The sequence below is a fragment of the Cynocephalus volans genome, chromosome 5 (assembly GCF_027409185.1).
Source record: "Cynocephalus volans isolate mCynVol1 chromosome 5, mCynVol1.pri, whole genome shotgun sequence".
NCBI classification, from domain to species: Eukaryota; Metazoa; Chordata; class Mammalia; order Dermoptera; family Cynocephalidae; genus Cynocephalus; species Cynocephalus volans.
This window is the reverse complement of record NC_084464.1, coordinates 158,240,538-158,265,513: the sequence shown is the minus strand read 5'-3', so window position 1 is coordinate 158,265,513 and position 24,976 is coordinate 158,240,538. Positions and strand designations below refer to the sequence as shown.

Genomic DNA, 24,976 nt, shown 5'->3' with positions numbered 1-24,976 from the left:
CATGCTGCCACCAGAAGACAGCATGGGCAGAGTTGTGTGCACACAACTGAGCCACTATGGACAGTAACCCCTCTCACCTCCAGGCAGCCCCTAGCAAGGTGACAGCTAGAAGGTGGGGACTGGGCTGCCACCCCAAATGACCAGAGAAGAAGCACATTCTACACTGGCCAAAGCATGACAGTGTGTGCCTCTGGCTGCCATCCTTTGTTCACCAATGACTCTCCTTGGCTAGAACCCACATCATGGTGTCACAAAACACACCAGTTCCAACAGTGTTGATTGGCTCAAACCCTCACTAGAGCACTGTTAATAGAAAATTAAAAGCCTACCTGTACAAACCAGCGAATTCTGCCAGCAAATAGGCACTGACTATCTACAAGGTAAGAGGCATTATGGCATCTCTTACATCCTTTGAGGAAAGATCAAGGTGTCTAAGTCATTGTCCTTGCCTTGAAGAGGCTCATGGCACAGTGGAGAAGATAAGGCAAGTCCAAGAACAGAACTGAGACCAGAGAGTCAGGGTGGTGAGTAAGAGGCTGAGCTTTAGGGAAAACTCCTCAACTGAATCTTCACTCTGTGACTTTGCAGCCATGTTGTCTTGAGCAAGTTGAGTCACTGTTCTTTCTGAGCTTTGGGTTTTTCTTTCCATAGCCAAGTAAAGGGCAGTAATATTTACATATCACAGAATTGTGGTAGGGACTAAAGGAGATATTATTATGCAATGTCCAGTGCCTAGAGCAAGTGCTTAACAAATGAAAGCTGCTGGGAGGAACACGATGAAGGAAAACAAAGTGCTATAAGATCTGAGCAGCAGAAATAGTTTCCTGGATCAGATGAACAGGACAAATTCTTTCTTTTTTTTAAGTGAAAAAAATGTTTTAATGACACACCGAAAGAACACAATAAAGTAATTCTCCAGTAACTGACTCCAAAGAAATGAAGATCTATAAACTGCCTGAAAAGGAATGCAAAATAATAATTTTTAAAGGAATTTATAAAAATACAAGAGAATACAGAAAGACAACTCAATGATATGAGAAAAACAATACATAAATAAATTAGAAATTCAACAAGGAGGTAGTAATTATAAAAAAGAATCAAACAAAAATCCTGGAACTGAAATATACAGTGAATAAAATAAAAATGAACAGGACAATTTCACTTGAACATGAGGTTTTGCTGGGGGTGGGAGGCACGGTGGGCAGAAGCAAAGAAAAAAAAATAATCAGCGCAAAGAAGAAAGGTTCAAGTGTATCCAGCCCAGTGATGAACATTGAGCTGCTGCAGGAAGTGCCCCCGGCTCCCAAGCCAGGGCAGTGAGGACTGAGGGCCTCAGCCATGCCCTCCTTGCTAACATCTGCAACCAGCCCAGCAGCAACCACTAAGCCACTGCTGGAACCACTCCAGTCTCCCCTGCCAGAATGTGGGGGGTGCCAAGAACCTCAACCAAGCCCCCCCTCCTACATCTTCTACCCTATTTCCTTCCCTCTTCTCCTCTAGCCCTCCCCCCAAACTGCTCCACAACATCTTAGAATGTAGAAAAATAGTGATATTAATAAATAATTTTTTAAAAAAAAGCAGAAAGTTTCAAGGAATGTTCTAGGGCTGAGCAGTCCAGTTTGGGTGGATTGGCTGATGTGATGAACAGCACAGTCTTGTCTCCAGGGGAGAGCAGGCCCTCTCTCTAACAAGGTGTGGGGAGTGGACAGCCTCCGATGGGAGGATGTTTTGTTCATACACTATGTTCTCTTTGGGTTCTGCTCTCAGATCCCTTTCCTTTCTGTATCCTCTCTTGGGATGCATTGTACCTGCGGTGGCAAGGCAGATCTGAGGCTGACTCCATCTCTAGAAAGTTACATGCAGGCCCAAGGAGTCCTCCAGGAAGCAGGTGACTCAGCCCTGTTCACTGTGGTCTGACATCCACACTGCACTTTGGGGCCAAGGCCCTCATGACTTACAGAGCAATGGTTCCTGGGCTTGTGCTCTCACAGGGCCCCCTGGGTGGACCTGCAATCCTCGTCATCTCCTTCCTAGAGCCACACCCAACAGGTCCCTCACACTGGGCAGCAGCAGCATGTGAGTCCAAGGGTAAGCTCAGGCAAGGCTGAGAAGGACCTCGAAGTAGGCAGCCTAAGCCTACTTGACTCAGGTGGCAACCGGAAGGCTAAGTGCCAGGAGGGGTGTCATCAGAGGGAAACTTTAGGAAGATGGGAGACAAACATCAGCTCTGCACAGCACCACGGCTGGTGCTTCAGGGAATGGGCTGGAGTGGATGCAGCACAAATGAGTAACACAGTCTTATCCTTGAAGAGCTTATAATCTGCCAGAACAATGGTGCCACCACTAACTCCAATAGCACCTCCCACCCCCAAACCACAGTGACTTTAATATGTGAACAGTGAGCAAAGGCATCTTCAGTTACTGCCAGGCTTCCTGCCCCAGCCCCTCAGGTCTATGGCTGAGACTTCCAGTCCCCACTGAGCTTGTCTAACCCAGCCTGGGATTTTCCTGGTTTTTGGAAAATCCAAGGCTCTGTCCCTGCGTCCCTCTGCTCAGTCTTCAGTCAGAACACGGCATAGGGTTCTGAACAAGTCTGGATCCAGCAACCCCAGGCCAGTCCAGGCAAGCAGAGGACTTGGGCACCACATGGAATGACAAAGAGTAAGAAGGAGGGAGTTAACATGTGCCAAGGGACTTCCATGTGCTCAGGGGATCCTGCGTAATTCTCATTTAGCCCTCAGAGCCACCTGGACAGGAGGGATGGTTAATTCCATATCACAACTGAACAAATGGAGGCTTGGGAAATCTTGCCAAAACTTGTAACCTGACCTTCTATCCTAGGTCTTTCCTTAGTCTTTATTACTAAGCTCCAGTTTATACCAGCTGCAGAGGGTGGACTCTGGCCATGTCCTTACTATTGGAATGTTGGTGCCCCGCCTGACAAACATGTCCCTCAGACCTAGGGGCTTGCCATCTGTCCCTAATTCCCAGACACAAGCTGCCTCTCAAATTCAACTTCCTCAGTATCTTACCAACATCTACAATAAATATTACCAGTAACTACAATTGTCAGCAGTTAGGATGCACCAGACAACACACTAAGCACTTTGCACATGTTGTTAATGTAAGCCTCCCATCAACTCTGCACAATCCCTATTATTCCCATTCTGTAAGAACCTGAGCTCAGAAAACCTCAAATGAAGCAATTCGCTTCTACCTGCACAGCAGTAAGCCTGGGTTCCTAGCCACCTGTTGACCTTAGTGGTAGGCTGCTCTAATCAGGTCAGACCTAAAATTAGATCATTTCTTTACAAAATTTTGCAACTAAAAATTCTTATTATCTAATTATCTATAGAGAGGATAAGTACAAAAACAGTTTAATTTGGTTTTGCAATGTCTTTGACTTGGTTGGGTTTAATATCAAAATTCTTCTGTATATGCTCTTGTACATGCACACTGGATAGGGGATCATAGCACCTACAGGCTGCTGGGTGGCCAAGAAAAGGAAGAACAGACAAACTCGACACACAGAAAGACCAAGAACCTCTGTGGGAGAGGTTCTTGGAACAATTTCTAACACTCCAGAAACTTTGAAATGTATTTCTTTACTTGGTTTTTTAAAAGTTGATGCCGAATTAATTTGAATTTGTTTCAATCTAATTTTCTCCTCTACCCTGAATATTTAGTAATTTTGACTACCCATGTGACTTCCCGATGAGTATTTGCTTTGAAACACTCATTTGAGAATAATGAAAGGGAACTCATTTCTCAATAGATGTCTGCAGAGCATTGCTTTAAAAAAATCACCAGTATCAAACGTACACGCCGTTTCTGCCACAACCCCCTAATCCCCATAACTGTGCTAAAACCAATCTTCAGAACAGGAGCTCCTGGCGCCTGGTGCCTTCTGCTCGTGTCTCTGAGGCATGAGCTTACGGTATCCTCCCCGCGGAGCTGGAGACACGCATGTTGTCTTTCATCTGTGCTCCCAGTCACCCAAGCTTCCAGTTGGCAGAAGCGCTGTGAAATCAGAGCCATCATGTGCGTACGCCGGGCATCAGTGACAAGTGAAGAGGGCGTCTGAGACGCGAGCCTGCTGAGCACAGAGGAGGATCAAGTCGGTGCGAAAGGGGTTGTGTCTTGGGGGCCTCATCACACACCGGAGCGGGCTGCAGGCAGCATTAGGTAAGCGCAGTCCTGATCGTGGGGGTCCTGTCTTCCCTCAGGGGGCCGCAATGTCCTCAACCTCCATACTACACGAAGACTGAAACATCAGAAAGTTCCAGAGCCAAAGGACCTTGTGAAGCCCAAACTCTCTCACCGCTCCCACTGTCCTAAGAATCAGGACTAGTGTCTGTTCTGCCTCCTTTCTTCTGGCCAGGAGGAAACCTTCCGAGACCCCTGACCTTCTGACTCTTATACAGGCCTAATTTGGGTTTCTCATACTGGACACCACGGTGCTGATGGCATTTCATAGAAAACCCCATTTTGCCAAATCTGCCTCATGTCACAAAAGCAGTCATAAAATAAACACTCGCAGAGGACCCACTGAAGCTGCCGTGAAGACATGAGATAGATGCGACACTATGAGAGACCCGTTTAATCTGTATGTGAAACTCCTATCTCTGCATTATGAAGCCAAGGGAAGTGAAACAGTTCTATCTCCACACACGATGGCTCCAACAGCTGACACCACACCAAGGAGAAGGGAACGGTGCTTCGCATGGGTGGGGAGAGGAAGGGAGCTGCTGGGCCTCGCCGCGGGTGGGTGCTGGAAGGGCTTTCTTTGGTTTTGAAAGACAGGTGGGTTTGCTCCCTGCTCTATCCACACAGGAACGGTTCACACCCCGATAAAGGGGGGTATCCAGTGTCTCACATTATTTGGAGTCTCTAAATTTCATCTCTGGCCTGTTTTCTAAGAAACAAGAAAACACTGTCTCCCATACTTATTTTTAGGTTTTACTACAAATAAATAAATACAATATAAGTTAACAACAAAACCCACAAAAGAAATGTTATAAGACCCCCTAAACAGATGCACTCTTCTCAGAATTGCTTTAAAATATTTACATGTTTTTAACCTTTAAGTTAAATGTTGAGTTTAATGTGTAAGTATTAATAACCAGATACTTGAGGCAGAAGTGTGTGACAGGGAGGGGCTTGTGAAATTCTGATTCACTTGTCCATGCTGCCACCTCCACTGTCTGGTCCCAGCCATCACCGTTGAAACAGAAAGCCAGAGACTCACTTGTCACTCCCTCACGTCCTCTGCTACTGCCCTACAGCAATCCTGCAGGAGAGGCCACCTACCTCCTAACGCAGGGTTTGTCAGCAGAAGAAACACCTTTGCTTCTGAAGTCCAGGCTTGTGCCCCCTGCCTCCATCCAGCGCTTTCCATCCTGTGTGTGGCCTATGGCAGGTCCCCCTCCTCGATTCTCCAGGAGGCACAGGCTCCAGCATAGAGGTTAAAGAAGGCAGGATGAGCTCCTGCTCCAGAGGGACAGCGACCCCCATCCACTCCCTTGTCCTCCTGCTGGCATTACAGCGTGGGCAAGCCCTCCAGGAAGACAGGCTGAAGGAAGGGAAGCGCTCGCCCTGATTTCAGGAAACTAACAGCCCCACGTTTCAGTTAGTTTCCTCCCAAGACATCCTCCCAGTCTTGAGTAGATATGGCCACCCCGAGTTCAGGGTCAGGAGGTAAATACATCAGAGACCTGAATGATAACGCAGCCATGGAGTGACAGAGACGAGCCTCAGTTCAATTGACAACTGACTGCTTTACTCACAGAAGGAAGAGAGGTCCACAGACATTGCCCAGCATCCTGTCACACGCAGGTCACCTGGGACGGGGCTCCTGAGTCTCGGGCCTGCATTCTTTTCACCCCCACACCTGTTTCACCGATTAATCAAAGACTAGCATCCAAGGCTGCGGAATATATTCAGTAATAATCACCATACTCCTTCCCTGACTTTCATTTTTAATAGCCCCAAACACAGTTTTTAAAGCTAAAGTGCTGAATCAGTCTTACAGTTTGAGGGGTGTGCTGTGCTGGGCCCATAGCCCCTACGATCTAAATTACTGCACAATTTAAATGTAGGAATTTTCTAAAACCACACTTATTTATTCACCTTCTTAGAAGTCCCTAAATATCATCCCTTAACTATTTCTCTTGATTAGTCACACAAGCACCAGCTCTAAAGTTATTTTGTTTTATTACAGACACAGAGAAGGGCACAGAAATCCTTTCAAAGCCGTGTTACTGATCTTGTGCCCAGATAAAAGCATTCTCCGTCATCTGACAGGCTCGGCAGTCATTTATCACTCTAACAGGCTGCACCGAGAACGCTAAGAAACTTGGCTTTTTCCTCGCAGAATATAAATAAACTTCCTCTCTTAGTTATGGTTTAAGAAAGGGAAAAAATGAGGAAGAATATTAGAAAGGTTTTATTCGGTTTTGAAAGACAGGTTGCAACCATACGCCCCCCGAACCGTCGAGGCCAGGCCCCCAGTGCCCCCCCACTGCCCCGGGCCCTGCCCATGTGCCCAGCTGCCCTGGAGCAGGCTCAGCTGACGACACGGACACACAGGGGAATGCCAGGACAGCTGAGAAAAGCCTCTTCTGCACAATGGACGTCAGCACATAAAAATGAGGGCCCCAACGAGCCAGGAGTCTTACTCCGACCCATTCCTTCAGGATCCAGGCCACATCCCCCAAATTAGAATTCTGTGGACGAAGGAGCCCGCAGGCAGGAGAGGAGGGAGGGGGATCTGTTCTGTCTCTGCTCCAGAGGCCTGGGGGAGTTTCTCTGGGGCTATGGCCACCAATGAGTGGTCACACCTCGTGGACACGAGGAGAAGTGGGATAGCAAGGACTTGGCATGTGCGTCACTCAAAAGTGGTACCGTTAGGAGAGTGGGGCTTATGTCCATCTACAAAGGTCCATTTCAGGGTTGGCCAAGTTATAAGAGGGGTTAAATTTGTCACTCAGTCCCTTTCTCACTCACTCATTATTTTAATCACAAATATTTACTAAACACTGTTAGGCCAGGGGGACAGGTCTCTGCCCTCCAGGCACTTGCAGTCTGATGACAGGCAGCATGTGCTGAGGCAGTTAGGCAGAGAAGGAAACCAGCCCCAGGGTGGAAGTAGGGGGTTAGGGAAGGTATTTCTGGAATGGGTAATTCTAAGCTGCATCCTAAAAAATGAAATGGCCTCAGCCTCATGAAGAAAGAGGAAAAGTATTTTGAGAAAAGGAAACAGCACATCTAAGAATCCAGGGGAGGTCAGCAGTGGCATGGGGCCTGCAGGGCTGGAGCACGGGCTTCTAGAGGTGGAGACGCTGGCTGGCAGATCACGGGTGGCCTCGTGTACTAGTCCCCGGGGAGGAGCACCTTGAAGGTACCAGCCCCCCCACCGTTTTATCAGGGCCTGCAGCCTTACGATGTTTGCCCTACCAGGAAGCACACGGAAATGTTGTATTAGTTAGGGTAAGCTAACAGTAAGAGCTGTAATAAATCTCAGTGGTTCAACACAGGAAAGTTTATTTCTTATTCACATTCCCATATTCCCCTGCAGATTAATTAACTGGTGGGGAAGAGAGGGATGGGCAGAAGGATGACCTCCCCTGCAGGCTTCCAGGAGCTGGACTCCTTTCATCTCAGGACTCCACCATCCTCCAGCACTTCAGTGGTCTCTGCCAGCAGGCAAGAAAAGAAAGGAAGAGACAGGGGTTGCGAGGAGAAAGGTTATTTCAGCTCCCGGCTTTGCAGTGTCCCATAACACTTTCCCCCATATCATTGAAAAGAACATGGACACACAGCCTCACTTAGCTGCAAGGGAAGCTGGGAAAGATGACCTCACCGTGTGGCGCAGGGGGAAAGGACTGGTATTTTCAGCCTCAAGGACAAATTAGCACCATTTTTTTTAATATTTGAGGCAAATGTATTAATGATTTCTTATGCTAGACCAGAGGTCAGCAAAGTACAGCTCCAAGGTCAAACTGGCTTGTGGCCTGTTCCCTCTCTCCCTTGCCTGGCTCCCTCCCAGCTCAAGGGTCTTTACAGGTTCATAGGAACTCACTGTTCTGAGCGCCACCTATGCCCAGGCACAATGGCAGGCTCTCTACATGCATATGTCAGACCAATCAGTAAGGCAGCTGTTATTATACCCATTCTAGAGCTGAGGAAACTGAGGCTCAGCTAGATGCTGTGACTTGCCCTTCAACTTCATGTACGGAGGAGCTGGGATTGAGGCCCAGACCTATCTGACCCCAGAGGATGTGTGTGTTCTTTCCACTCTACTAAGAGGCTTTATGCCAAGAGTCTTTAATCCAAGGATCAAAAAGCGTAGATGACTGTGCCCATCTGTGGGAGTCGCATTTGATCATGCCCCCCTGCCTTTGTCCAAAGCTCCTCTATATGTTAGCCAAGATTCCCAGAGTGTGGTTCAGCTGTGCCCCCACCCCCATCACTTACAGGATTTTACTACCAGTTGCCCACCCCTGGAGAGCTCAAAGCTTTCTGAAAATCAGCAGCAGCATTTCATCAGATAAAGTCTGGGTTCCTGCCCTGAGATAAAGGTGTGCTGCTTCTGTCCCAGAGTCAGCAGAGCATGTTTGGCAGAACTGGCACTTACTGCTATTCCAGTCATGATATTTCATCGTGCTCCTCATGAAGAAACCCCCAGCAGCCTCTCTGTGTGGCCCATGGGCCACCTGCACAGGCCCTAGGTGCTTGTGCAAGAGGAAGATTCCAGGACCCTACCCTCATCTCTTGATTCCAAACTCTGGGTGGAACCGAGGAACAAGCACCAACCTCTGCTCCAGAGGGTGCTTCATAAACGGCTGCAGAGGAAATGATGACGGAGATGAGAGAATGTGAGAATGGAGCTCCTTTGCCTCATATTTTCCTCGTGGACTGCTCCTTGTCCTCTGAGGCTGAGGTCAAGGTCAGTGTCCTTTCTGCCCTGGTCCACACCTACCACTGCTCTCTTCACAATGTTGTCTCGGTGCAATTCTCCCCTCCAGGCCTTGAGCTTATAGGAGAAAGAATCTTACTCATCTTTGTCTACCCAGCCTAGCCCAGTGCCTCGCATATAATAAATTTCAGCTGAGTGTTGATAATCCAAAATATCAGCTTCCAGAGAGAGACAGGAGATACTCTTGCATATTATTATAATGAAGCTTCTTTGTGTATTGAGCATGGATCAATTTGGCCATCTGCTGCCATTTTGCAACTTTCACATCAAGAGGATTGAGAACCACTCCCACCAGGTGAAGGCAGAGCCTCTCGTTTGCCTGTCTGGTTGATTTTGGTTCCTGACACCATGAAATGAAACAAAATGGCACATCATGGGGGGAGGACCACAATAGCAACAAAATAAAAACAAAGATTCATCCAGGTTTCCTGCAGGTTGTAAAGTGTGAGTGACCTGGGTATCATGTTTCATGGACTTGTTTGAAGAATTTAGAGCACTGTGTGGAGGAATGGTGACTGATTTATAACCAGCACCCTGGATTTGAATCCAACTTAGCTACATAAAATTTGTGGGGCCCTGGCAGGTCCTGTAACATCTCTGGCTTCAAGTCTTTCCTCTATAAAGTCGGGACAATGATACCTCCCCCACAATGGTGCAAAGATTAAGTATAATAGCCAAATGGAGGCATTCTGGAATCTAGTCAGTCTGCCCAATTTATAAACTCTCCCAATTTACCCCCTTGCATGATTAAATCTTAGACTTCAAGTCTATAAAAGTACAGTGAGTACATAATGTTAGCTTAAGATGGAACTACAATTCCTTTCATCACTGTCATAGAATTGGAAAGAACAAAAATGAAATGCACCATATTCAAAACCAAAGGCAGCAAGATACTGGCCATGAAGAACTCTCAGAGAGACTCAGTCATTTTGGAAGCGGCTGAACTTCCTGAATAGATGGGGCTTTCCTTTTAAGAATCAGAGCATGAAAAACAAACAAACCAAAAGAAGCACAAAACTATTTAGGATTAAAAAAAAAAAAAATCTCCACAATATATTTTTAAAATTTGTCTGTGGTTTTGAGAAGCACATTCTGAATACCATATTACTTTTCCAAGAAGATTTTTAATTACTGTTATGAGCACACTAAGCAGTAACTTGGTGGTGATGTTGCTGGCATTTGTGGGATTGTAAAGGGCTCGATTCAGTGCCTGATTTTACAGATGAGAAAGCTAAGCCCAGAGAGGCTTAAGTGATTCATCCAAGCCCTACAGCTAGCTGGAAACCATGCCAGGACCCATCTCCTGACTTTCTACCACTCCATGCTGTTTTGGACCCCAGGACCTTCATAAGACCACTGTGATGTAACCCTGGAATGCTAGTAACCCTGGAACCTCAGAATGTTTCTAAAGTGTCTGTTGGAGTATTAATTTACAGATTTTTATGTCTCCCTTCTTTGATGGCCATGGATCATGTTCACTCATACAAACCTCACTCAAGTGTATGTGCATTTAGCTTTTTAAGGCTCATTTTATTCCTCATTTTTAAATGTCTTGAAAAACCACGTCTACTCTCCAGTTGGGCTTTTCTGGTTCCTTGGGAAGTAAACACAAAGCGGCCCTGCTGCATGGAGTAGAAGCAGCTCCCTGACAGATGCAACTCTAGGGAAACACCAGGAATAATGCCTTCTCTTTCCCAAGTCCACGCCCTATTCATTGCAACTGTGAAATCCTAACAAGACCACCAGTTTATAAGCAGTCCACAGCCTTACCCATGGATTAAATAGAAATTAAAGGTCCCCAAACACACACACACATTGCCTGGTTGGGCTGCCATGGGATTTCATCCCAGCACTTAGCACGGGGCCATATGCAGTGTGCTAACACCCACACGTGGCATTACTGAACATGTACAATCTCAACGATCTACGATCCCAACTCCAAAGAGATGATGTCTCCAAACCAAAGAACACCGTTAACAGTGGCAGAAAGTGCACTCCCACCTCTCAATCCAGTGTTTCCCCGTTATTCAAGTAGGTGCTTTAAAAATGTTTATGACGAAAAATAAAATGAAGACAAAAATATTTTCTTTTCCAATATACCTGAGCACATTCAATTATTTTTTTTAAATTAAATTGAGCTATGACTGTAGACAAAAGTTCAATAAAACTGCTCAGCTCTGTGATCCGTGCTCAGTAGAGGCTGTTTCTGAGTTGATCATTACAACGTGACTCCACTCTATTGTTGGAACTCACGAAAATGCAAACTACTGTGCCAGCAAGGATGCAGGAGCAGAATCCCAAGGCCAAGGGCGAGGAACGCCCAAATGCACTGCCTGCCCGAACATACCCAACAAAATGTGCAATGTACGTGTAAACGGGGTGGGGGTCCCCCTCAGGAAGGCTTGCAGCCTCTCCTGCTGCGTTCCTGCAACTGATCAGCAGGAGAAAGCTAAACCTCTTTTCTAACATCTCAGCTTTCCCAACCTCTCTCAGATGTCGCTCTTTGCCCCAAAGCAGTTTTACCAAAACCATTCCCTGGGAGAGCCTCGAACTTTGTCCCCTCGCATTTCAGATAATCATTTGGGCAACCGGCAAAAGTTGCACTGGCTTCAAACGTTGATTGCCCCTGGAGACCACACGCCAATCCAGACCTGCCAACCTCGCTCGCCCCAGAGACCGAGATTCCCTACCACGAGTTGACCCATAATTTCCAATTACTGCGCCAGCACATCACAGAGGTAACGTGCATCGTCCTGGATGCTTTGATTCCCGAGAAGGTGTGCGCGACGCGTCTGGAACTCGGCTTTCGTAAAAGCTTTCGTTCACACCTCAAACCAAAGCATCTCTCCGTTAACTCTCTGGCTCAAGAAAAGGAAAGAAAGGCCTTTCCCGGCATTTACGACGCAGCACTTTCAAGTGTGGGATGAACCTTGGTGGGTCCCCAAAGGTAGCCAACCTGTCCCGGTCTCCACGGACCTTTGCTCGTGGGCAGCTTCCCACGCTTCCCGTGTCCGCCGGGGAATCAATCGGAGCACCGTGCTCCCCCTCCAGCTTCCACAGGCGGGACAGACGCGTCCCGCAGAGTCGCGCGGCGCCCGGTGTCCCCGCGCTCAGGGGGCTCGGGGCGCACCCGCCGCGGGGCGCGCAGCCGGTGGACGCAGCCGGCGCGCCCTTACCTCGCTGACGATGGTGGAGTGGGCCTGGGCGTAGCGCCAGCCCCCGCGGCACCGCACCAGGGGCGCCGAGCGGTTGGGGAAGGCGGCGAGCGGGTCGGCGCAGCCGAGCGCGCCCGCGGCGGCGGCGGCGGCGGTGGCGGTGGTGGCGGTGGCGGCGGCGGCGGCGGCGGTGGCGGTGGCGGCGGCGGTGGCGGCGCTGGCGTTGGCCGCCTCCAGGAGGTAGCGCTGGCAGCGGCCGTCGCCGCGGCTGTCGGGGGCCGCGGGGCCGCGGGGGGCGGGCGCCGTGCGGTTCCACTCCTCCTCGGGGCTCCAGGCGCAGCGCTCGGCCAGAGCCGCGGCGCTCGGCCCGCGGCACCAGTAGCGGTCGGGCTGGCTGCCCAGGAAGACCACGCCGACGAAGAGGAAGGCGAAGGTGACGCCCGTCAGGCACAGCAGCAGGAACACGCGCCGCTGGAAGCGCCCGAACTCGCCGGCCCTCTGCAGCGCCTCGTCGAAGGAGGGCATGGTGCGCCGCCGCCGCCGCCGTGCCACCCCGCGAGCGCGTCCTGCCGCCCGCCGCCGGGCGCCGAGTGACCGGCCGGGCCTGCGGGCGGCCGCTCTTTACCCCGCCGCCTCCCCCGCGCCACCCGCCTCGCTGACCCTGGCGCCGAGCCCGCCGCCGCCGCTCCTCCTGCGCCCCGCGGCCCCCGCCTCCCTTCGGTGGGCGCCGGCCGCCGCCCCGGGCCGTGGGCCCCGGGAAGAGCCACCGCGGCGGGCCTGGAGCGCCGGGTCGGGGTGGGCGCGCGGCGGGGCCGGGGCGGCATTGCCTGGCAGCGCGCCACCGCGCGCCGGAGACCTGGCCCGGGACCGCGAGTGACGGGCACAGCCTCCGGCCTGGCGCGCCGCTCCATTCGGTCCCTGCCAACAGCCGGCCCTGCCATCCGCCCCGGCTCGGGCTCCAGAAGAAGGAAGTTCCAGGGTCACGCAGCCACTCCCCGGGCTCCTCGGCCTCGATGTCTCCGCGGTCCCCAGTGCAACCTGCGGGGACTGAGGACGCGCGCGCCTGTGCCGCGGCAGAGCCCCCCAGCCCTCGTGCCCTGCGCGTGCAGAGGCCACCGTGCGGACCCCTGGGGCGGACTGTGGGACCTGCAGCAGCGCTGGGCCGCGGCCCTCGGCCCTCGACCCATCGCAGAGCTTGAACCATGCGGGGCCAGAGTCTGGAGGCTCCTCCGAGACCGTCCAGGGTTTTCAGAAGGAAACCTGGTCAGCCCGCACGGGTTAAGCGACTTGCGCAGAGTCCTGGAGGTTCAAGGTGAGACGGGGCCATCTCAGAGCAAGGCCCCATGTAGACGTACTTCGCCGGGGCCTGAATCGCCGCGAAAGGGTGTTTATGGGTGGTTTGAATCCTTGTTTTTAGCTTCATTATTGCCCCCCAAAGATCCGCAGAACGCTGCGGGATCCCGCCCCCGGACCCCCGCTCCCGCCCCGGCTGCGCCGTCCGCGCCAGGACGCGGGGCCCTGCCCGGTTAGCGTCCGCTTCTAGCGGCAGCTTGTGGCTGTGCCATCACCCCGCACGGTGGCCTTGGCCTGGCCTCCTGCCTCTCCACGTGTTTTCTGAGAAGTTCTCCAGCTCTTCTCCTTGCACCCCCCGCCCATCCCCAAGTTCCGTCCTTATTCACTTTTCTCCAGGGGCCCACGTTCAGTCCTTATCCGCTTTTCTCGGAGGGCCCAAGAGGCTGATCGAGCACAGACTTACCATTCCTCCTTCTCGGACAAGGACTCTGGAGCCGTGTCGCCTAGAGTCAAGCTGGCCTCGCGACCTTGGACAATTTAGTCAGCCTGCCCCAATTTTCTCACCTGTCAAATGAGGCTAATAATATTCCTAACTCATGGCTTCGCTGTGAGGACTGAATGGATGAATATGCAGAAATGCCAGAAAAGCGCCTCACACAAGGGTATGCCCTTAATAAGAGTTAGCTTTTTTTACTGTTGGTCTACTTTGTTGCTGAGCTAATAATACCGACCTTGCAGGGTTGTCCTGAGATTACAGATAGGAGTTGTGTAGGATAAAAGGGCTGGTGGCGTGGGGGCACACAGGACCGCTGACTGGGTGACCGAGTGATGATTGTTCTCTGGCTCCATGATCTCAGCTGTTAACACACATCCCTCACCAACTTAGCAATGACTTCTGGGTCTACATGTCTCTTGCACCAGAGTCTAGGCCATATTTTTAACTGCTTGCTGGACCCTAGACTCTATCTGTCCCCCCGCATCCAGCTCCTCCTATTGCCCTGCCTTTTGATGTAACCATGTCCTGGCTCCAGAGTCAAAATCTCAGAGTCAACAGGACACATCTCACACCTCCGCACACCCCACCCCTTGCCAGACAATCCTCCCCAGCATGCACAAGCACATCCCCCCTTCCCGCTTTGTCTCCAAAGCACTTACCACCATCTTACATAGGTATATTTTTCTTCATTTGCTTATCATATGTTTTTACTTATTCATTTCATTTATTTCTTATCTCTGTCCCTCTACTACAACTCAAGTTCCATGAGGGCAGCAAGTTCTGTCTGTTGTGCTCATTTCTATATTGCCATCACCTAGTGCTCAGTAAATATTTGAGGAATAAATGGATGCTTCTTAATCTGCCCACCTACCCACCCACACGTGTCCCCTCCTCTCCTTGTGCACGCCCACCATCTTTATTTGACCCTCAGTGCCTGCCAGCTAGACGATTGCCCCTGGCTCCCCTCAGGGTTCCTCACCTGCAGCAGCTGTCCCCTGGTCCAGCCTGCACTCAGGATCTTCTTCCTGAGATAGGAGGTGCTCAGTTTCCATGGGTTTGGGTTTAGGACACACCTCTGGGTTTCAAGCCACTCCCTGAGGTCTCAGGCCCCTCCTCTAGGCCTGCTCTAGAGGAGAGTTACTGTTGCTGGTTAGACCTATTTTCAGCACCAATGCAGGAAATTGAGACCTCAGGGGGCTGGCTTATGCAAATCCAGTGGCTGGGCACGCTCAGTAGAAAGGGGTTATGTAACCCTAACAGCTGAACATGCTCAGTAAAGTGGAATTTATATTCATTAGATAACATGAATATGTATTAGGGAAACTATAAAAGTTGAATCTGGGCAGAAGGCAGGGCTGCTGCTCACTTTCCTGGGGCCAGCCCGCACTTCACAGGCTGAATTGTGTGTGCTTTCTTTTGAATCACTCGCTTTCTGCAAATGGCTGCTCACTCTCCTGAGCTAGCCTTCACTCTGTGCTAAATTTTGTGTGTATTTCTTACTTTTGTGTTAAACCTGATGTGGGCCTCCCTGGTCTCTGGAGCTATGCTGCTTTCTCTGTGAAATCTGTACCTCTTCTTCATTGCCTTAAATCTGTTCTCACTTTCTACTCTGACTGCCCTTGAATTCTTTCCTGTGGCAGAGTCAAGAACCTGGTTAAGAGGATGGGGTGGGTTGAGGCCAGCTATTGGGCCTCCTAGACCCCTTCTCTTCTGATGTCATTCCCACAGTGCAGCTGGGAGGTGCCACCTTGAGTGGCACGCCTTGATTTACAAATTAAATCCTCATTTCTCACCCTCCCTTTCAAGGTCCAAACCTATGTCCCTCACCAAATTGTCCCATCATAGACAGCCAAACAGAACTACTTGCTAATCCTCAAAGCCTTTTGAATCTTCTTAAATTTATGCCTGTACACATGAAATCCCTCTTCTTGGAATTTCGTCCTCCCACTTCTCCTGGCCACTGCCCATCAAGGCCTGGTTCAAATGTTAGCACCCTCTCCTCGAACCCTTCCCCAACCACCACCACTGCCTTCTTTCCCTAGTAATGTAGACTTTGTCTGTGCTCCTGGCATATCTAAGAATTTTCTTATGGAATTTCACTGCAGGTTTCTTTGTATTATGTTTGTCATGGTGTTTTTTTGGTTGTTTTTTGTTTTTTGCTTCAACTTTTATTTTATTATCCTTGTGAGAGATAACACGTTATGATTATAAAGTGGGTATGGGACCTGTCAGAATTCACTATAAGCCAGAGAGGAAAAAGCAGCGCTAAATCCTACATTTGTTTGACCCTTTGACCTTCATTAATGAGATGTCTTATAGAGAGATTATATCTCACCCACCCACCCCAGATACGTAATTAATAGAGAAAATGGTCTCAGGAGGCTCCAAAAAGAAAATCACAATACGACGATGAGTTGTGCTAGCAGCATCACATTCAGTCGTCAGTTTGGGATTGCTGTCTTTCACGTACTTCAACAGCTTCTGTATTTTCATATTACATTCATCTGCCTTCAACCTGAGTGTCTTTAGGGGTCCATTCTTTTGTTTTAAAGCCCCAAAGAGCAACATTACTCTACTCTGCCCTAAGTTATTCTGGAACCGGTCCAGAGTTTCCAGCTTCTCGTTGCTGAGGAGAGCAGATGCAAGGTCCTCAATTTTAATGATTTTTTTTTTTTTAAATTTAGCAATCTGAGCATATGAACAAGCAGCCCTAGTGTAACTGCTGAAGTATGGACTTTGGAGCCAGATCTGCTGGATTCAAATCCCCCTCTCCTCGTTATAGCCGAGAGACTTTGGCCAAGTTATTTAGCCCTCTTCTCTAAATCTGACTAATAATGGAAACTCCTAATTTTTAATGCAAATCACTTAGAACAGCCCTAGAAAAAATAAGTACTATGTAAGAGTCAGTGATTAATAAAAGAATAGTAGGAAAATACAACCTATCCCAGAATTAGCAAATGTCATCCTTTTATATGCTTGTTTTAGATATATTGTTATAAGGTTCTAACCTTATAACCAGACACAGTTGAAGTCTCCTTCCTACCCCTTCAGATCCTATCCCCTGTCTCCTTCCTTCCTCCCAGAGGAAGCCACTAGGCCCTTCCTTTAGGAGGTGGGCCTGGAAAGCAGGCTGAGGGCCATTGGGCAGGGAATCCTGAGGTCCCAGCTCCCAGGGGGTGGGGTGGGAGGGGAGCAGGGCTTCACGTGGGCACAACCCCTCAGACAGAGAAAAGCCTGAGCAGGACCCCAAGGCCCCGGCCTGTCTCTCTGGGGTGTAACTAGTGTGAAGTTGTTCCCATTTTCATCTGTGCTTTAATCCTTTTACACACAGGTATTGCACACAAACAGTAGGGAGTATTTGGAGTGCTTTGAAAATTTACGTAAATGGTACCATACACAACATAATCTTCTATCACTCCCTGTTCTTTCGCCATACGTGTATTTTTGAGACCTATTAGCCTTGATAAATAAGGATCTAGCTCTAACTGCCACCTTTCATCCTACTCACAGGCTGTACTACAAGCCTCCATGGAGGGATGTTTCTAATTTTTCACGATTACCAGTTGTGCTGCAGTGAACTTACTGTGCATTTACTTACTGTTTCCTTGTGCATTTGTGCAAGAATTGATCTCAGGTAAAAGCCTACAAGTGGAGCAGCTGGACCCTAGGGTGTACGTACGAGATCAGCCCCGTGCGTGTCAGCGCTTGGCCTGTTAGACTCGAACATGCTAGCAGGTCCCACGGTGTAAAGCGCAGTCTCACTGCTCTGACTTACGAGTCCCTGACGAGTCAGATGAGCACACTGCATACTCATGCATCGGTCACACTTCACCTTTAGCGGCCTCTTCCTATCCTCCGCTTACGTTCTCCTTGTTATTTGTGAGGCTTTTTTTCCTTTTTTTCGTTTCCCTTATTGGATTTTTGGGAGATTATTCGTATATTTATGTATTCTGCTCCTTTGTCAGGTGTAAACGTACTGTCTTCTTAGTCTGTGGCTTGTCTTTTAACTTTCTAGTGTCTTGGGGACTACATTATAAATTCTGCTGTAGTAAAATTTATCAGTCTTACTCGTAGTATCTGCTTTTTGAGTCTTGCTGCAAAAATCCCGCCCTAGACTGGGATTTTAAATACTTTCTTCTCTATGTTCTTACTAAATTGTACTTTTTCAAATTGGAGTTTAATATTTCTGGAGTGATTTTTTTTCAGAGTATGATAGGATCTAATTTTACTTGTTTCTCCCATATGGACACTTAGCTGAATAGTCCTTTTTTTCTGTCTTATATCAGGTTCCAGCATGTGCTTGAATCTGCTCCTGAGCCCTTCCTTCTGTCCTGCTGCTCTGCTAGTCTGTCTGAATGCTAATATCTCACTATCCATCACTGGGGTCCTATAATGTCTCTGTATCTGGTAGGACACGTCCTGCCTTTTCTCTCCCCTCACCTCGCTTCTCTTCAAAATTGCCTTGGTTATTCTCAGGTCCTTTTTCTCCTGTATAAATTTTACATTTTATTATGTTCCAGACAAATTTGATTGGGATTTTGATTTAAAATCATTGATGCATTTTATTTCTCCCATTGCTTTGTAGGTACTTACAGCATCACACTCATCTTTGTGTCTTCAAAATATCATAATCTGCCTATATCTGTGCCGTCCTATATAATCACCATTAACCACATGTGGCCATTTAAATTTACGTTAATTAAAATTAAGTGAAATGAAAAATCCTGTTCCTCGTGGGCCATGTTTCAAGGGCTCCATAGCCACGTGTGTCTAGTGGCTACCACACTGGACTTCACAGACAGGACATTTCCGTCATCACAGGAAGTTCTGTTGCCCAGCGCTGATCTGGACATAGTGATCAATAAATGTTGGTTGAATAGGAGCAATAAGAATTAATTGTACCACAGCCTTTAGCTTTGTAAAATATATCGACTTTAACTTTCTTTGAAAAAGTAATTGCTTCAGTTTATTCATCTGAAATTTTATAGTTGGATTTTTATTGCATTTAGAGATGGATATACTAAGTATAAAAGTATATTCATCACATACTGAGTTAACAAAACATGTCATTGTAATTACATTTATGCTTTATGGGCACAGTAAAACACAAAAAGATTAGTTTGTTTGGGAATACTATAATAAATGTTGAAATAAGACTTTTTTTCAAAGATCCTTTGGAAGAAAATTTGGCAAGTGAATTGGTGCACGTACTCAGGCTTAAGGGGAAAAAATGAGGAATCGTATTTTCTTTTTTAACAAGTGGGTAGGAATGTTTGAAAGACTCGATTCTTTCCTTATTTGGCATGGGGTGGCTATTTTTTACCTTAGTATGTGAAGGTAGTAAAAAGTATAGAGCATGTTCATTATTCTATGGCCTGTAATTAGACCTCAACATTGATTTAAATTGACCAATATTTATAATTATCTTTTGCTTGCCAGTTGGTTACAATTTGGGCTTCCCCAGAAGAAAGTTTCTGTTTGGGGGAAAATAATATGGGTAATTATTATCTTTTCTGAAATAGATTCTTTCTCTATACTGGAAGCATCTAGAATCATAGATTTAAAGTCACCTTTGGAGAAAGTGGTAACCAAGAAAAAATGCCAAATAGGGCTAAATATTCCAGAATTGAATTATGATGGGGTGGGAAAACTTATTTAAAGCTAAGGGACTTCTAGAGTTCATATTTAGTCTGTTAAAGTATAAAATAGCAGGCCTTCACTTCTTTCCTTCCCAGCACTTGGGGTTTTGAGCTGTTATAACAAGCACGAGGTGAAGTGCATTGCAGCTCTTGGAAACCTTCTCATCACAAATGGTTTAGGGCAGAAACGGTAACTAGGTTTCACCTCATCTCCCATCCCTGTCTTCTGGTGACACTATCCAGTGTTGGGGATAACTTGGAGGCTGAGTGGAAAATAGGCACCGGTTGATCAGGAATGTCGGCCACAGGGAGAGGAGAGGGGGCAGCACAATGAGTGAGAGAGAGTGGTCATCCTTCTACTGGTTGGTGCATTCTGGAAAGTGTCCCATTGCTACAGTACTCCCTATGGGTCTCCACCACTCTTAGGGCAGGCATCCTGTCCCTTAATATGCATCATGAAGTGTCCCATCTGATAAGTGGCATTTTTTCCTATGGAGCTAATGATATTGTCTCAGAATATTTCATTTATACACAGATGTGTTTGTTCTAGAGTGGCCTGAGCATGTGGTCAGTTGTAATTTGGGAGGAACGTGAACTTGACTTGCATATGCTTGAAGATCATGCAAGTGGGAGAACAAGACACTTAGCCAGTGAGTGAGCCTAGCCATCCCCCAAACCACAATATCACAACACAGCTCTGCTTGGGGTTTTCTCAGTCATCAGGGAGGTAAAGTGAAAAGGAAAATTTGTATTCTTTGTGAAAAAATGGGCTGTTAAGAGAAAACAGCTTACTTGTGCTGTAGTAATGTTTATTACTTTGGGATTTATGAAGGACTCAGTGGAGAGGCCACTGTCCTATTTATTGAAGCCTTGCTAGAATATTGCTCAGAAGTTTCTGCTATTGGACTGCATTATGGGTGAAATTGTCTTCTAGTGAGGTGCCTTCCATGAAGTAGTGATGGCCGCCTGGGACGAGCATTCAAGAGAGATCCACTGTTTCTGAACTTCAATGCCATTGTACATTAATCATATTAATGTAATCTTCAAATGGGAGGTCACCTCAGGCATCAATTAAAACTTGATTTTAACCTCTTAATTGTCAAAGAAACAGGTTGCAAGGACCACATTTGCTGTCAGTGCTCCTCAACCCATCTGTGGTGAAGGAGACATATTTATCTCTCTGTCTGTCCGTTTGTCTATTTCCATCTGTTGCAGACCGTATGTGATCTTACTGGGTATGAGCAGTTTGCAGGTCACACCACATGCACCCCTGGGGTAAATTCACAGCCCTGGACTGCTACATCCTGTTCAAGGAGACCCAGCCAGTGGTCACACACCTGGATGTCATGGTGATGTCAGATTGGTGTGAAAGTTTCTAAATGCCTTCTCCCAAGTTCTATACTTGTCTGAGTGCAGACAGGGAACAACAATTTGCAGATCAGCTCCATAGTACAGTCTTCACAATCCTTTTTTGTTGTTGTTGTGTATCATTTATATGATCTCCATAGGAATTATTTATTGCATCCCAAGCACAGTAGATGCTGTAACAATATGGGCACTCAACATGTATTTGAGGGATGAATGACGTTTCCAGAGTCTACACATGCAGGAAAGGTGGCCTGGAGAGAGGTACTCGGGAGTGTTGGCAGTAGTGACCCTTGGGTAAATAACAGCATGGTGATTTTAGCATCCCCCTTTTGCTCATCCATCTTTAATTTTTTTCCTGCTATTTATTTTAAAAATTCTTAAACAGCACTTGCAATGTTCCAGGCTGTGTCTAAATTTTAACTCCTGTAACACTTACAACAACCCTGTGAGGTGGGTACTATTGTTGTCTCCATTTTATAGATGAGGAAATGGGGCAAAGGGAGGTTCAAGAACTCACCCGGCATTGCTCACCCCCACAGCCCTGCTGTGTCCCTGTGGGAGCCCCAAATGGAGCCTCTCACCATGGCAGCCCAGAGAGCCAGCCCCACACTCCCTGCCCAGCCCCGCCCGGATGCAAGGATGTAGGATCTACAAGGGCAGTGCAGTGCCCCAGTTTGTGGCACTGAAGCCAGGTGTCTGTGGCTGAGCTGTGGGAGCACCAGCAGGGACCTCCTCCTGGACCTTGCCCTGGACACACTCTTGGTGGTGGATCCCTCTGCCTGGCATCTCCCTGGCATCTCCCCTGTGCACCTGCTGACCTGGTTCTCCAGCCTTCCTGCTGTCTCTGTGTGCTGCTACACATTATTTTTCCAGTACATCTCCTTTTTTAGCCAGTATTAGTGCTATGGACTGAATTGTGAACCCCCAAATTTCTATGTTGAAGCCCCAAACCCCAGTGTGATGGTATTTGGAGGTGCAGCCTTCAGGAGATACAGTAGACCCCTCTTAACAGCAGTTTTGCTTTTGATGCTTTCAGTTACCTGGGGTCAGTCACGGTCTGAAAATAGGTGAATATGGTACCATAAGATATTTTGAGAGACAGATCACGTTCACATAACTTATATTACCTTTTATATTGTTTTAATTGTTCTATTTTATTATTAGTTATTGTTGTTAATCTCTTACTGTGCCTAATTTAATAGTTAAACTTTATCGTAGATATATATGAGAAAAAACATAGTGTATATAGGCTTTGGTATTATCCATGATTTCAGGCATCCTCTGGGGGTCTTGGAATGTGTCCCCTGGAGATAAGGTGGGGGGAGACTATGATAATTATGTTTAGATGAGGTCATGAGGATGGGGCTCTCATCATGGGATTAGTGTCCTTATAAGAGGAGACTCCAAAGAGCTCACTGTCTCTCTGCCCGCCATGTGAGGACAGAGCAAGAAGGTGGCAGTCTGCACCCTGGAAGAGAGCCCTCACCAGAATCCTGCCATGCTGGCACCATGATCTGGGACCTCCAGCCTCCAGAACTGGGAGAAATAAATGCCTGTATAGATGGTTAGTACCTATTTTTTTCCATAAGAACACTGACCAATCAAAAAAAAATTGAAGAAGGTTACTCAAGACTCACTTTTAATTGTGTAAAACCTACAAATGTTATTCATTAGAGCTCCAAAAAGAAATACTGTATCCTAAAGTTTGGAAACTTAGTAATATTGTTAATATAGAAAGTGTTTCTCATTTAGCTTTTTATCAGCTGTGGGAGAAAGAGATGAGGTTTATAACAATTTGGAAACTTGGGTTTGTCCAACTTTCAATGTTTGTGTATGTCACGGAAATCTCAAAACAAAATATGGATTACTGTCTGAATGACATTGCATGGGCGGATGTGTAAGACTTGGATGAACCAGTTTTTCCTCCTAATGTGACCAATCATCTGTCTTCCAGGATCGAAGCCTCAGGATGCCTACCCCAGGCTGAGGGCTGGACCCAGGAGCCACTAGATTTAAAATGGTAAATGCTCTTCTCTAGGATTGATTTTCCTAATAGCATTGAAGTAAGCAGGTTGGCCTACAGCATCGTGTCATCCTGCTGTAAACTCTTTGTAGAAAATATCAGTGAGACACTTTAAATACATTTTAAAGTCATTGCTCTTCTTGTAGATTACTTTCTTTTGGGAATTGTTTGTATCTAAAAAGTACGGATGATTTCTTTCTCTATGTCTATTGGACTAAAAGTATAAGTCTGGTTCTAGTATAAACCAATAAATAATTTCTTCCTCAAAAAACAATAAAATTCAGAGCAGTAGACATTTCCTGATTGTAAAATGCAATGGGCTCCAAATTTCTTTTCTTGTAAATATAAAGACAAAATGTATAAATTATGGCTAACCAGGTTATTTTTAGTGCAGTTTGTACATATTTATTGAGGCAGGTTTTCTAATGCAGTTTGTAGAATGATGGCAGGTGAAATAGTCAATTTTATGAGGTTTTAAAGCAACATCTTAAATGTGAAAAAGAAAAAAACATCTGAAAAATTCAAAAGGAAACTTTAAAAATGTGCCCCAAAAGAACAGGATAAGGGAATGAGTGTATCCACTGGGAGATTTTGATGTAAATGGCAGGAGTGTAAACAAATATTTCTGTTTTAACTGTTTTTATTATCTTTTAACATAATTAATTGTTGCTAGATGATTTTCTGACTTGTCTCGTGTAACAGCAGTTGGAAAGCTATGTCTGAGACACCACTATAAATGCTAAAAGAAAAGGCCAAGAGAAAAGGCAAAAGAAAAGACGTTCGTGGATAAGAAACTAGTATGAGTGGCAAGATAATTAGAGATTAATAAATTGTTTTGTTTTCATATCAAGATGTCTTAGGTTCTCCTTGGAATCCACAGACCAAATTCTGATCTCAAATTTATAGTGATATAAAAGGGATGTGGGACGAGCTTACGTTTTCCAAAAACAGGTGGGGTCCCCTGTTGTAGGCATTTCCTCTCCGCAGACTGGGAGCTGCTGAGACTGGGCGAGTCTCCCCTTGTCTTGTGAGAAGCCCCTGCGCCTTCTCAGCTCAGCCAAGGACATCAGTGCCAGGTCCCCAGCCATGGCTGAGCCTATGACATGTTCTCCTCAAGAGGGCTCCTCGGAAACCAGGGGCTCCCCACTTAAGCTCACGGCCACTATCAAAGGCAGGCTGACCCCCCGTTCCATTCACATCATCTGGCGGCTCAAATCCCTTCCCAGGTTTTATTTCGCTCCTGCTTCACACCTAACATCCAGGGCTCTTTCCTTCCATTCACGGAATTAGGTTCTATGCCAGCGGCCGTGCCATGGACTTCACATGTTGTGTCCATTGTCACGCTAATGAGATCCCATCATCCTTTCACAGGTGAGTACACTGAGGCTTGAGAAGGTTTGCATCGTTTGTCCAGATGTCACACGGGTTGAAGTGGCTCGTGGGGGATCCAGACCATGGCTCCCTACCTGTGCTCCAGAGCCCATGGTTTCCACTGTCCTGGGCCACCTGTGGGTCTCCTCACCACCCCAACACGCATGCTACCTTCCATTTTTTCTCATTTTTTAGATGAGTACAAGATAGTTTTTCCCTTTGCTTAAGTTCCGGCTTTTGGTTTGTTTTTTAATCATAAACCATCTTACACTTCTATAATGGTGTCTATATAATACCCTTGACATGAAGGCGTCATAGGGTTTTTTTTTTTTTAACTAAAAGAAATTTTAGAAGCCGTGTAATCTAATTTCCTTACTTTACAATCAAGTAATTAAGGACCAAATAGATTAATTTACCCAATGAAAGTAACTTTGGTCAGTTTACAGCAAGTGGGACTAGGACCCAGGTTGATACATTATTATAAATATGCTGATTCAGATTAATTTTTTAAATTGTTTCATAAATTACATTTTTGGTTGCAATTATAGCATATTCCATAAGTTTTTTAAAAAATCTTTGCCTTTTTTATGTCAAAATTAATTTGTATGAATATAAAACCTACTCAGTCTTCACTCAGATAATATTGTCAGGCTT

At 46.9% G+C, this 24,976-nt stretch overlaps 1 protein-coding gene across 1 annotated transcript in view; it reads right to left on the bottom strand.

The window, feature by feature from the left end:
- The window catches only part of SLC22A3 (solute carrier family 22 member 3), an 88,087-nt gene extending 75,430 nt beyond the window's left edge, over positions 1–12,657 (bottom strand). Inside the window, exon 1 of the mRNA XM_063098027.1 lies at positions 12,154–12,657. Coding sequence (XP_062954097.1) covers positions 12,154–12,657 — 504 coding nt within the window. The remainder of the gene's footprint in view (positions 1–12,153) is intronic.
- Positions 12,658–24,976: the final 12,319 nt, after the last annotated feature.